Here is a 13619-nt window from a genome sequence, read left to right on the forward strand (position 1 = left end):
TGCGCCGGACTTTAAAACGGACGGACTCGCCCACACATGACCGGACTTTCCGGCGGGCTTAGTCCGCCCGTCTTTCCGACGGACTTTCACCGGAGTTACGGCGGACTTTCAGAATGAACGGACTTGCCCACACATGGACAAGTCCGTTCATTTTGAACGTGACTCAGGTGCGACGGGACTAGAAAGGGAAGCCAATCTTGCCGCTTTTATCGGCGAGATTGACACCTTGCGAGCCCCGTCGTGGTGCATACCAGGCCCTTAGGTCTGGTATGGATTTTAAAGGAAAGCCGCTACGCCGAAAAACCGGCGTGGGGTCCCCCCTAAAATCCATACCAGACCCCGATCCGAGCACGCAGCCTGGCCGGTCAGGAAAGGGGGTGGGGACGAGCGAGCGCCCCCCCCCTCCTGAACCGTACCAGGCCGCATGCCCTCAACATGGGGTGTCGGTGCTTTGGGGGAGGGGGCGCCCTGTGGGCCCCCCCACCCCAAAGCACATTGTCCCCATGTTGATGAGGACAAGGGCCTCTTCCCGATAACCCTGGCCGTTGGTTGTCGGGGTCTGCAGGCGGGGGGCTTATCGGAATCCGGGAGCCCCCTATAAGAAGGCCCCCAGATCCCAGCCCCCCCACCCTATGTGAATGAGTATGGGGTACATGGTACCCCTACCCATTCACCTAGGGAAAAAGTGTCAATAATAAAACACACTACACAGGTTTTTAAAATAATTTATTAAACAGCTCCGGGGGGGATCTTCCTCCGGCTTCGGGGATCTTCTTCCGGCTTCGGGGATCCCTCCGGTTCCTCTTCTGCCCGGCGTCCAGTTGGTTCTTCTCCACTCTCTCCGGCCTCTTCTCCCGGTGTTCCAGTTCTTCGTCCGGCCCCTCCGCTGTCTTCAGATAGCTCTCTTGCCAGCAGAGGAAGATCCCCCCCGGAGCTGTTTAATAAATTATTTTAAAAACCTGTGTAGTGTGTTTTATTATTGACACTTTTTCCCTAGGTGAATGGGTAGGGGTACCATGTACCCCATACTCATTCACATAGGGTGGGGGGGCCGGGATCTGGGGGCCCTCTTATAGGGGCTCCCGGATTCCGATAAGCCCCCCGCCCGCAGACCCCGACAACCAAGGGCCAGGGTTGTCGGGAAGAGGCCCTTGTCCTCATCAACATGGGGACCGGTCGGGCTGCGTGCTCGGATCGGGGTCTGGTATGGATTTTAGGGGGGACCCCACGCCGGTTTTTCGGCGTAGGGGCTTCCCTTTATAATCCATACCAGACCTAAGGGCCTGGTATGCCCCGCGCTCGCCGCAATAGGAAAATTTGTTTTTCCTATTGCAGCGAGCGCGAGATGCAATACCCTGCCCTTGCGTCGTATCTGGTCCGTTGGACCAACATACACACGAGCGGGCTTTCCGTCGGACCAGCACACAGACGAGCGGATTTTCCGCCCGAAACTGAGTCCAACGGAAAGATTCAAAACATGTTTCAAATCTAGGAAAAGTCCGCCGGAGCCTACAGACGGGCGGATTGTCCGGCAGACTCTGGTCCGCCGGACCAAGTATGCCGGAAAGTCCGACCGTGTGTACGTGGCATAACAGATTTTCTTCTAAGAATGCCCTGTATTTGGCTCCATCCATCTTCCCATCAACTCTGACCAGCTTCCCTGTCCCTGCTGAAGAATAGCATCCCCACAACATGATTCTGCCACCACCATGTTTCACAGTGGTGATGGTGTGTTCAGGGTGATGTGCAGTGTTAGTTTTCTGCCACACATAGCATTTTGCTTTTGGGCCAAAAAGTTAAATTGTGGTCTCATCTGACTAGAGCACCTTCTTCCACATGTTTGCTGTGTCACCCACATGGCTTCTCGCAAACTAAAAACTAAATTTCTTATGACTTTCTTTCAACAATGGCTTTCATCTTGACACTCTTCCATAAAGGCCACATTTGTGGAGTGCATGACTAATAGTTGTCCTGGGGACAGATTTTTTCACCTGAGCTGTGGATCTCTGCAGCTCCTCCAGAGTTATCATGGGCCTCTTGGCTGCTTCTCTAATTAATGCTCTCCTTGCTCGGCCTGTCAGTTTAGCTGGATGACCATGTCTTGGTAGGTTTGCAGTTGTGCCATACTCTTTCCATTTTCGGATGATGGATTGAACAGTGCTCCGTGAGATGTCCAAAGCTTGGGATATTTTTTTATAGCCTAACCCTGCTTTAAACCACTTGCGGACCGCCCGTCGTCATTGTACGCCGTCTGTTTGGCGTTAAAGGCTTCCATAACCCCAGTATCTTTTTAAACAGCAAGCATTCCACTTTCAGATAAAAGTCGCAAGATTTGCCGCAAAATCACTTTTATCGGGGGCGGGAGAGGGCCCCCCTCCCGCCGCTCCCTGGTGGTCTCCGCCACTTACCGGAGCCACCGGTAGCGGCGGAGACAATCGGGTCCTCTTCCTTCTGACACATGGAGCTGAGTGAGTGAAAGATGGCCCCGCTTGGCTCCATAACATTGGATGACGGAATCAACATCAAACATCACTTCCGCCCAATGTTCTTAAAGGGGAATTTTTTTTTATTGAAAAAAAAATTTTTTTATTTTATTTTTTTATTGCATTTAAGTGTAAATGTGAGATCTGAGGTCTTTTTGATCCCAGATCCCACATTAAAGAGGTCCTGTCATGCTTTTTTTCTATTACAAGGGATGTTTACATTCCTTGTAATAGAAATAAGAGTGACCCAATTTTTTTTTTAAATGGACAGTGTAAAAATAAAAAATAAAAAGTAAAATAAATAAGAAAAAAAAGAGAAAATTTCAAGCGCCCTGTCCCAGAGAGCTTGCGCGCAGAAGTGAACGCATGCGTAAGTCGCGCCCGCATATGAAAACGGTGTTCAAACCACACATGTGAGGTATCACCACAATCGTTAGAGCGAGAGCAAAAATTCTAGCAAAAGAACACCTCTGTAACTCAAAACTGGTAACCTGTAGAAATTTTTAAACGTCGCCTATGGAGATTTTTAAGGGTCAAAGTTTGTCGCCATTCCACGAGCGGGCGCAATTTTGAAGCATGACATGTTGGGTATCAAGTTATTCAGCGTAACATTATCTTTCACAGTATAAAAAAAATTGGGCTAATTTTACTGTTGTCTTATTTTTTAATTCAAAAAAGTGTATTTTTTCCAAAAAAATTGCGCTTGTAAGACCGCTGTGCAAATACGGTGTCACATAAAGTATTGCGATATATAAACGACCACCATTTTATTCTCTAGGGTGTCTGAAAAAAATATATAATGTTTGGGGGTTCTAAGTAATTTTCTAGCACAAAAATATTATTTATTTATTATTTATTTATTATTAGTCTTTAAGTTGTTATTTCTCCACAACTTTATCTATAATCTGTCTGGTGGGTTCCTTGGCCTTCATGATGCTATTTGTTCACCTAGGTTCTCTAACAAACCTCTGTAAAATACATTTACATTTTTGGTTGTAACATGACAAAATGTGGGAAATTTCAAGGGGTATAAATACTTTTTTAAGGCACTGTACATCTGTAAAGCCCACTGCTGTTCAGTATTTTTCTTTGCAGCAGTATGACCACAGTCCCAATAAATGAAGGGAAATTTATTTAAAGGTTCACAGTAAAAACCCAACAGGGTCTATTTCATACCCACTCTATCCAACAATTAAAAGAACAAGTTTTGGCTGAACGTGCATTTTTAGCTCTTCAATTGAGCTCTTAACATGTAAGTGGACTTAAACTCAGAAAGTAAAGATTGTCTATTTTATAGAGAACATCTAGAAGTGGTAAAGTCACCTGTGTACTTTCTGTGCCTTAAGATTCAAATCTGTATATTTGCAATGTGAGATCTGAAGCACTGTGCCTCTGACTGCTAGTCTCACAAATTGTGGTGTAAGATTATAGATGTCACTACTGAAGTGCTGCCCATTTTTCCTTGCTCAAAATAAAGCTGTATCCAAGGACCTGTAGTGCAAGGATCTCCCTGCTTCTGCTTCATCCATTCTGTGGATCTATGCTTCCTCCATCTCGTCTGCTGCTTCTTGAATATTCCCTCATAAGTAATCAGATTGGCAGCTATTAGGACGACAGCTCTGAAATTAGGAAGCAAAGGCCTGCCTCTACCAAGATGGATGCTTCCATACAGAGATAAAGTGCAGAACATGGCAGGGTAGGTCAGTAATGAAGAAAGTATCAGTTGTAGGTAGAGGTCGACCGATATGGGTTTTTCTCTGGCCGATGCCGATGCCGATATTTAGAAATTGCGGTGGCCGATGGCCGATATGTGATGCCGATTTTTTTTGGGCCGATATATTAGGCCGATTTTTTTTTTTTTTTTCTTTTTTTTTCCCCCTTCATCTCATAAAATCTAACAGTTAGACCCCTTTCACACTGGGGCGTTTTTTTAGGCGCTTTTGGGCTAAAAATAGCGCCTGTAAAGTGCCTGTAAAACGGCTTCCCTACAGTCTCAGTGTGATATCCCGAGTGCTTTCACACTGAGGCGATGCGCTGGCAGGATGTCTTTGGAGTGGTGTATACCGCTCCTCCACCACTCCTGCCCATTGAAATGAATGCGCACCGCTGCCGAAGCGGCTGCAAAGCGTTTCGGCAGCAGCACTTCATGGGCGCATTTAACCCCTTCCTCGGCCGCTAGCTGGGTTATAAGCGCCCCGCTAGCAGCCGAATAGCGCTGCTAAAATGATGGTAAAGCGCCGCTAAAACTAACAGTGTTTTACCGTCAACGCATGCCCGCTCCAGTGTGTAAGCAACCTTAAGTAATAAGTGATACAGAAAATTTTTTACATTTAAACATTTATTGAACAAAACAAACCTCCAATCAGTTCACTTGTATGTATAATTTAGATTAAAAAAAAAATAACTATATCTTAAATATTAAATATACAAAAACAGGTAACCAAAACTTTTGGACGAAAAAAAATGGGCTAACTTTACTGCTTTTTTTTTTTTTAATTAGTGTATTTTATTTTAAAAAATTGCGTTTGAAAGACCGCTGCGCAAATACCGTGTGACATAAAATATTGCAACAACCGCTATTTTATTCCCTAGGGTCTCTGCTAAAAAAAAATATATAATGTTTGGGGGTTCTAAGTGATTTTCTAGCAGAAAATACAGAATTTTTACTTGTAAGCAACAAATGTCAAAAAAGATTTAGTCTTTAAATGGTTAAACTGAGAACTTCTACACACAAGAACCCGAAGAGATACAATGTATCTTCTTATCAGATTTGGCAGGCTGCCCAGAGGAAGAGAGAAGAAACCTTCAGACAACTTGCAATTGACTTCTATTACAGAAGTCATTTGCAAGTCCCGCTGAAGTTATAATCGGCTTTTTTTATCAGCACAATCGGCCGATGCCGATTAAGTAAAAAAAGCCAAATATCGGCCGATATATCGGTCGACCTCTAGTTGTAGGTAACTTATAGACCAGGGGTCTCCAAACTTCCTAAGAAAAGGGCCAGATCACTATCCTTCAAGCTTTAGAGGGACCAGACTGTGGTCAGTGGGAGTAGGAATGCCTCAGTGTCAGTCTGAGTGAACAGGCTTGGTGGCCAGTCTGAATAGAAAAAATGGCATAGCACATGTGATCAGTAGAAGCAGTGCCCCCACCTTGGTATCAGCAAGAGGAATAGTGCCCCATTGTTAATGTCAGCAGAAGGAATATCATTGGTGTCAGTGGAAGGAACGTTGCCCCATTGATGGTGTCAGTGGAAGGAATAGTGCCCCACTGTTGGTGTCAATTGGAGGAATAGTGCCCCATCATTGATGTCAGTAGGAGGAATAGAGCCCTATCATTGGTGTCAGTGGGTAGAATAGTGCCCCATCTTTTGTATCAGTCTGAGGAATAGCATTCCATCATTTATATCAGTGGGAGGAATTAAGCCCCATTGTTGGTGTCAGTGAAAGGAATAGTGCCCCGTTGTTGGTATCAGGGAAAGAAATAGTGTCCCATCTATTGTGTCAGTGGAAAGAACTATACTTCATCATTGATGTCAGTGGGAGGAACAATACCTTGTATCAGTGGGAGGAATAGTAATCCAAGGACTGAATGTAGGCAAGCAAAGGGTTTGGAGACTAGTGCTATAGACAAAACTGGTGACTAGTCCTTTGCCCTCTGCTTGCCTTTTTTGGGTGTAGCTTACATAGTTCACCACCAGCATAACAACACTTAGCACCTAAACCAAGTTTCCCTTTTAAACTTAAAATTTAAGACCACCTCTTCTGCTATATACTCATATTGCCTTCTTTTTTTGACCTGTCCATATCCCAGACCAGATTTCACAGCGCTAACAGAATAACTCCTTGAACTGCAGCAATCTGAGCAGAAATACATATAACTGAACTATGGGTAAGGGATAAAAATTTGTTATACATTAGGTGCATGTTGTGCTGAATACATATATCTGATATCTTACAGAGGATTTTCCTTGTGGCAGAAGTAAAATCATTGACTATGACTATTCAGCCCGTCTCACAGGAGCAAAGAAAGGGCGCAAAGGAGACAGTCCATGGCAGGTTCGTAATCTTAATTTTTATTATAACAGTTTGAAACTATTCACCAACTTTATCAGCCTTCACTGATAAAGAATAGCATTTAAAAATTACCTGGTACAACATTGAAAAACTAAAAAAATGACGTTCTACGAAAAAATTGGGATTGCCTACAAAACAAAATGGTTCATTCTGCACCCTGTGGTTAATGACAATCAGCTTCTAACTTCAGCTTGTTCAATTAGGATTTGACAATAAAACTGGGAAGCTGATCTCTATGCAGAACTGAAGCAGATTTTGCACTCCCCAGTTTTTGTAAATCAACCCCTATGAGACACTTTCACTGCAGTGAAATTTTCATTTTTAATTGTATTATTCTCTCTTTTTCGATCCTTAGTTTATGTCATGCATTTATCATATTTTGTCAAATAGCCTGTAAGATGATTTCCCTCTATCACGTGGTGTCTTGAAATGGTTTCTTCTTTTAACTATAAAAATGAAATATTATAGACTTCAACCTGAAGCAGATGATAAGGGTCCTGTTGGTTTGAACCTATGCTGGCCAGTTGTTTGAAGAGTATAAAAAATAGAAGCTCCTAGGCTTTGCACCTCTTGACCACAGCGACCCTGGGACCACAGCGATGAAACCGAGGCTTTGGTGAGGGCTGGAACGCGGTGCCGGGCATGATGACGTCACTGGTGGGTTGCAACGGCGTTTTTCCTATCGGAGTTCCAGCCCTCACCATCGGCCTTATCCAAGCCTCAGTTTCATCGCTGTGGTCCCAGAGATCCTGCTGGCTAGGATTTCTCCCGCACAGGCAGAAAAATAAGCTGTTCAGAATGCCGCTCTGCAGTGAACGCCACACCAGTGTGGATGGACCCGTGCCTTACTTCCTTAACCTCCATGTAAGTGGATAATGCACCTGTATCTCATTAAAATGTTCACAGTTCTAACCTAGAGGCGCCTGTGTTTTCTCTTCTCACCAGAGCTTCACAGGTTACCACTGGAGTCCTCTTCCACTCCTCCATGAGGACATCATGGAGCTGATGGATGTTAGAGACCTTGCGCTCCTCCCCACAGATGCTCAATAGGGTTTAGGTCTGGAGACATGCTTAGCCAGTCCATGACCTTTACCCTCAGCTTCTTTAGCAAGGAAGTGGTCGTCTTGGTGGTGTGTTTGGGTCGTTATCATGTTGGAATACTGCCCTGCAGCCCAGCCCCCGAAGGGAGGGGATCATGTTCTGCTTCAGTATGTCACAGTACATGTTAGCATTCATGGTTCCTTCAATGAACTGTAGCTCCCCAGTGCCGGAAGCACTCATGCAACCCCAGACCATGACACTCCCACCACCATGCTTGACTGTAGACAAGACAAACTTGTCTTTGTACTCCTCGCCTGGTTGCCGTCACACATGCTTGACACCATCTGAACCAAATAAATTTATCTTGATCTCATCAGACCACAGGACATGGTTCCAGTAATTCATGTCCTTAGTCTGCTTGTCTTTAGCAAACTGTTTACGGGCTTTCTTGTGCATCATCTTTAGAAGAGGCTTCCTTCTGGGATGACAGGTATGCAGACTAATTTGATGCAGTGTGCCACGTACGGTCTAAGCACTGACAGGCTGACCCCCCCCACCCCACCCTTTCAACCTCTGCAGCAATGCTGGTAGCACTCATACGTCTATTTCCCAAAGACAACCTCTGGATATGATGCTGAGCACGTGCACTCAACTTCTTTGGTCGAACACGGTGAGGCCTGTTCTGAGTGGAAGAGAAAAAGGCCCTAAGGCTGAACGCTGCGCTATAACTAAATAATATAAATTAACAAAAAAGCTGCTGGCATCCAAAAGTCCAGTACAGAAACTTCAAACACAGTGCAAATAAACAACAAAAGATGTAGCACTAATTAAATCATGCATATATAAATGAGAATATACATAAAAAATTGGTGAAAAAATATCAAAGTGAAAAAAGAAAAAAGTGAAAAAAAAGAAAAACTAAAGCAAGGTCTCATTGAATGATAAGTCCATAGATAATTAAAAAAGAGTGTCCATCTAAATGAGAAGGATGAATTGCAGATAAGTGAATGTGACCAAATCTTCAAAACAAACGAAAGTGCTTCCAATCACCACCCAAAGTGTATGGATAACCTGCTTACCAGAAAGCGATGACCGCCATAGCAGTCTCGCCCAGCATTAGGGAAGTATGGTCTCCCTCAACCCTTTATGGACAATCCAGGACTCCCACTGCTGTTATGAATACTCAGAGACATAAAGCAAAGAGGACTTCCATATTGTAGTATGTTCGATATTGGAATTTAATGAAAGATAAATATTGCACTTACAAAAAAAGAAGTCATGAATCGCAAACAGGTAATGCGAATACGTTGCGGTACAACCCTCGGTCTCACTCTACTTCCTATGTCACACACCCGTCCACCGTCTCGGAAGAAACAACCTGATGACGTCACTGTCGGAGGCTCCACCCGGCCCTATATACTCTGGACAGCAGTATACAGGCGGTCCAAACAAGACAGGGACTGTAGGTTTGTTCTTAAGTAGAATCTGTTTGTAATTTTGAACTGGTACATTTTTAAAGTGTAACTCCAGCCAAAAAATCTATTTTTAAGCTTTTTGGAAAACATGGGGAAGGGTTATCACCCCTGTAACCTTTGTTTTGCTGTATGCACCTGTTCAGAAGATTTCACCTCACTTTCTGTCCCCATGACAATTGGATTTTGAAAATTTGGGGTTTTTAGCTTACAGGAGAGAATTTCCCTTCCTTGGGGTAGATTATCTCTCACTTCCTGTTGTCTTCTTCTGTTTGAAAGTAGGAGTCGTTTGTAAGTTGGATGTTTGAAAGTAGGGTCCTGCTCTATATACTCTGCAGAAATTTGGGCCTTAGGTGTTGGTGTTGCCACAACACTGTAAGCCCTCACAGTTACTCTTGGTGGGCGCAGGAACGGGCCCTGCTGTGAAATATTAGATCAAGAATTGTAATTACATGCCCCTATTGAACAGGTTCGGAAAAATTGGGCCTTTGGTGGTGGACGGTGTGGTGGTGTTGAGACAACATTGTAAGGCCTCACAGTTACTCTTGGTGGGTGCAGGAATGGGCCCTGCTGTGAAATATTAGATCAAGAATTGTAATTACATGCCCCTGTGGAACAGGGGCAGAAAAATTGGGCCTTAGGCAGAGGTGCTGGTGCCACAACACTGCAACCCCTCACAGAAACTCTAGTTGGAGCGCATGAATGAGCCCTGCTGCAAATTATTGCGCAAAAATTGTAATTATACGCCCCTGTTAAACAGGGGCTGAAAAATTGGGCCTTAATTACTGGTGCCACAACACTGCAACCCCTCACAGATACTATAGTTGGAGCGCAGGAATGAGCCCTGCTGCAAAGTATTGCATCAAAAATTGTAATAATACGCCCCTGTTAAACAGAGGCTGAAAAATTGGGCCTTAGGCACTGGTGGTGGTGCCCAGATTCAAAAATGTTCTTACAAGCTATCAGCATGAAAATTGAGGATATTCACTCAGCATAACAGGATAGTCACTCAACATCAGCATAGGCAGTCTTGAAGGGATCTCACATTAAAATAAAAATTATTCGGTTACATCAGCATCAGGTGCTTGGTAGCTGATGATCCAAGACTGATTCATTTTTATGAAGGTCAGCCGATCTACCAATTCGGTGGACAGGCGCACCCTGTGATCGGTTACAAAGCTTCCAGCAGCACTGAATGTCCGTTCCGAAAGAACACTGAATGCAGGACAGGCCAGTAGCTCAATTGCATACTGTGCAAGCTCTGGCCAGTGATCCATCCTCAAGACCCAGTAACCCAGAGTATTTTCGGTGGGAAAGGTGTCCAAGTCTGATCTTGCCCCTAGGTATTCCTGCACCATGTAAATCAGACGCTGGCGATGGTTGCTGGAACCGATCATACCTTGGGGCTGCGGACTAAAAAATTGTCTGAACGCATTGGTCAGATGGCCACCTTCTCCACCGCTCCTTCTGTGACTGACTAAAGCCTCCGCAACACGTTGTCCAGGACCAGGAATTTGTAACCTCCCAGGCTCTGGAAACGCGTTGCACAAACCTTTCTGCAAGGCCTCCCGAAGATGTTTCATCCTCTGCTCCCTCTGCGATGGCAAGATAAGGTCCGCAACCTTACCCTTGTAACGTGGATCAAGGAGCATTTACAGCCAGTAATGATCCCTCTCCCGAATACGAGGATCCTTCTGCAGGCTTTGCAGGATCAGGGAGGCCATGCAATGTAGGTTTGCTGAGGTATTCGGTCCGGAGTCCTCTGGGTCACTAAGGACGACATTATCATCAGCCACCTCCTCCCAGCCACGTACAAGTCCATGGGTTTCTTCGGACTGTAAATGATCCCTTGAAGACTGCTGTTGATGCTGAGTGCTAGGCTCCACCTCCATGCTAACACAATCCTCCTCCTCGTCCTCCTCCTCTTACTGTGTGATCGGCGGGCCAGCAGGAACACTGTCTGGATAAAGGGGGCCTTGAGAGGTAAGGAAGTCCTCCTCTTCCTCCCTCTGTTCTGCCTCAAGTGCCCTGTCCATTATTTCACGCAGCATGTGCTCCAACAGGTGGACAAGAGGACCGTGTCACTGATGCATGCACTGTCACTGCTCACCATCCTCGTGGCCTCCTCAAATGGTGACAGGACAGTGCATGCATCCCTGATCATGACCCACTGGCGTGGGGAAAAAAAAACAAGCTCCCCTGACCCTGTCCTGGTGCCATAGTCGCACAGGTACTCATTGATGACCCTCTGCTGCGTGTGCAGCTGCTGCAGCATGGCCAACATTGAGTTCCACCTGGTGGGCATGTCACAGATTAAGCGGTTCTTGGGCAGGTTAAATTCCTTTTGGAGGTCAGCCAGCTGAGCACTGGCATTATATAACCAGCGGAAATGCACACAGACTTTCCTGGCCTGCCTCAGGACATCCTGTAAGCCCGGGTACCTGCCCAAGAACCGCTGCACCACCAAGTTAAGGACATGAGCCAAACAGGGCACATGGGTCAGTTGTCCCTGTGGGAGGGCGGAGAGGAGTTTGGTGCCATTGTCGCAAACTACCCAACCTGGCTTAAGCTGGCGTGGCGTCAATCACCTCTGAACCTGCCCCTGCAGAGCTGACAGAATCTCTGCCCCAGTGTGGCTCCTGTCCCCCAAGCACACCAGCTGAAGCACCGCATGGCATGTTTTTGCCTGCGTGCTTGCGTAGCCCCTTGAACGCCTACGGAGCACCGCTGGTTTCAAGGACAAATCAGCACAGGAAGAGGCCATGGAGGAAGAAGAAGAGGAGGGGGTGGAGGAGACAGGTGTGGCAGAATCACCACTAGTAGAATTTTGGAGGCGTGGTGGTGGAACAGCCTCCAATACTACAGCACCCTGTCCTGCATCCTTCCCAGCTGCCAGAAGAGTCACCCAGTGCACGGTGAAAGATAGGTAACATTCCTGTCCATGTCTGCTGGACCATGAGTCAGCGGTAATATGCACCTTACCGCTGACCGCCCTGTCCAGCAAGGCCAAGACATTGCCTTCCACATGCCGGTAGAGAGCCGGAATCGCCTTCCGTGAGAAAAAGTGGCATTTGGGAACCTGCCACTGAGGAACCGCACATTCCACAAACTCACGGAAGGGGGCAGAGTCTACCAACTGAAAAGGCAGCAGTTGAAGTGCTAGCAATTTAGCCAAGCTAGCATTCAACCGCTGGGCATGTGGATGGCTGGGAGCAAACTTCTTTCGGCGGTGCAGCAGCTGGGGCAGGGAAATTTGCCTGGTACAATCTGACGTCGGTGTACCGATAGCAGATTGCCCGCAAGTACTTGGCTGTGACACACCTAATTCTACACCATCATTCCTCTCAGTGCAGGTTTCAGAGAGGACTGAAGGTATAGTGGGGTTGGAGATCCCAGCTGATGAGGAGCAAGGAGAGGTCCGCTTTGTTCTTTGGTGTGGGTCTTTTAGGTACGCTTGCCAACGAACCGCATGGCAGGTCGACATATGTCTGGTTAGGTATGTGGTGCCCAAGTGGGTGATGTTTTGGCCACGAGAGATACGCTTGAGAAATATGTTGCAAATAGCAGTGGTGGCATCTGATACACTCGTCTCATAAAAGGCCCACACCAAGGAACTTTTGGAATTACGCGCAGAGACAGCAGCGCCCTGCACATGCTGAGCACTGCGGTGTGATAGAGTCGGTGTGCTGCCCTTAAGCTGGCCCCTGGAGGGCATCCTGCCTCGTTGGAGATGTGCCTCCTCCTCCTCTCTCCTATCAGGCACCCACGTGAAGTCAGTGACCTCATCATCCACTCCCTCCTCATCACTGGAGCAAACCTGGCAGTATGCTGCAGCTGGGGGAACATGACTTCCAGATTGCTGTCCTTCTTGGGCACCCCCTCTCTCTGGGCTCACGTTACTGCCTTCCTCTAGCTGCGTACCATAATTGGAGCCTTCGAAACGCTGGGCATCCTCCTGGAGCATGTACAACACTGTGGTCAAACAGTTCGGGGGACTCCTCAGGAGGACATGGTGGGGCTAGGGAAGGAGTGACTAATGCCATTTTGCCGAGGTAAGAGGCTGCGTTGGCAGCTGCTTTGCCAGGCAAAGTACCCTGAGCCTGGGTGAGAGAGGATGAGGATGGCTCGGTCATCCACTCTACCAAGTCTTCCGCATGTTGCGGCTCAACACGGCCAGCTGCCGAAAAAAAGGACAAGCGTGTCCCACGACCACATGCTGATGAGGATGCACTGTCTCCACGACCAGCACTGTTGCCTCTAGACACAGAGCCTGCTTGCCCTCTTTTATTGGCTTGTGACTGTCTGCCTCTCCTTGTTGGCCTTCCAGACATACTAATGGCCTGCAGTGAGATGTAGCTGCACAAAGCTGGGATGTATATATATACTGATACTGCAGCTAGCAGAATCAACTGCCTGCCTGTAGTATTATTAGTATGAGAACACCAGCAATTGTCTTCAGGTAGCTTTAGGTGCACACTGTGCAGAGGACACAGTACACTAACTGTAAATACTGCAGCTGCCTGCCTGTGGTATTAATAGGATCAGAA

The 13619-nt window shown here is 46.6% G+C and overlaps 1 protein-coding gene across 1 annotated transcript in view; it reads left to right on the forward strand.

The window, feature by feature from the left end:
* Nucleotides 1-13619, forward strand: part of LOC141139537 (vitamin K-dependent protein C-like) — a 154143-nt gene that overhangs the window by 105208 nt on the left and 35316 nt on the right. The window contains exon 7 of the mRNA XM_073625775.1: nt 6444-6541. Coding sequence (XP_073481876.1) covers nt 6444-6541 — 98 coding nt within the window. The remainder of the gene's footprint in view (nt 1-6443; nt 6542-13619) is intronic.

This window comes from Aquarana catesbeiana, linkage group LG04 (assembly GCF_042186555.1).
Source record: "Aquarana catesbeiana isolate 2022-GZ linkage group LG04, ASM4218655v1, whole genome shotgun sequence".
NCBI classification, from domain to species: Eukaryota; Metazoa; Chordata; class Amphibia; order Anura; family Ranidae; genus Aquarana; species Aquarana catesbeiana.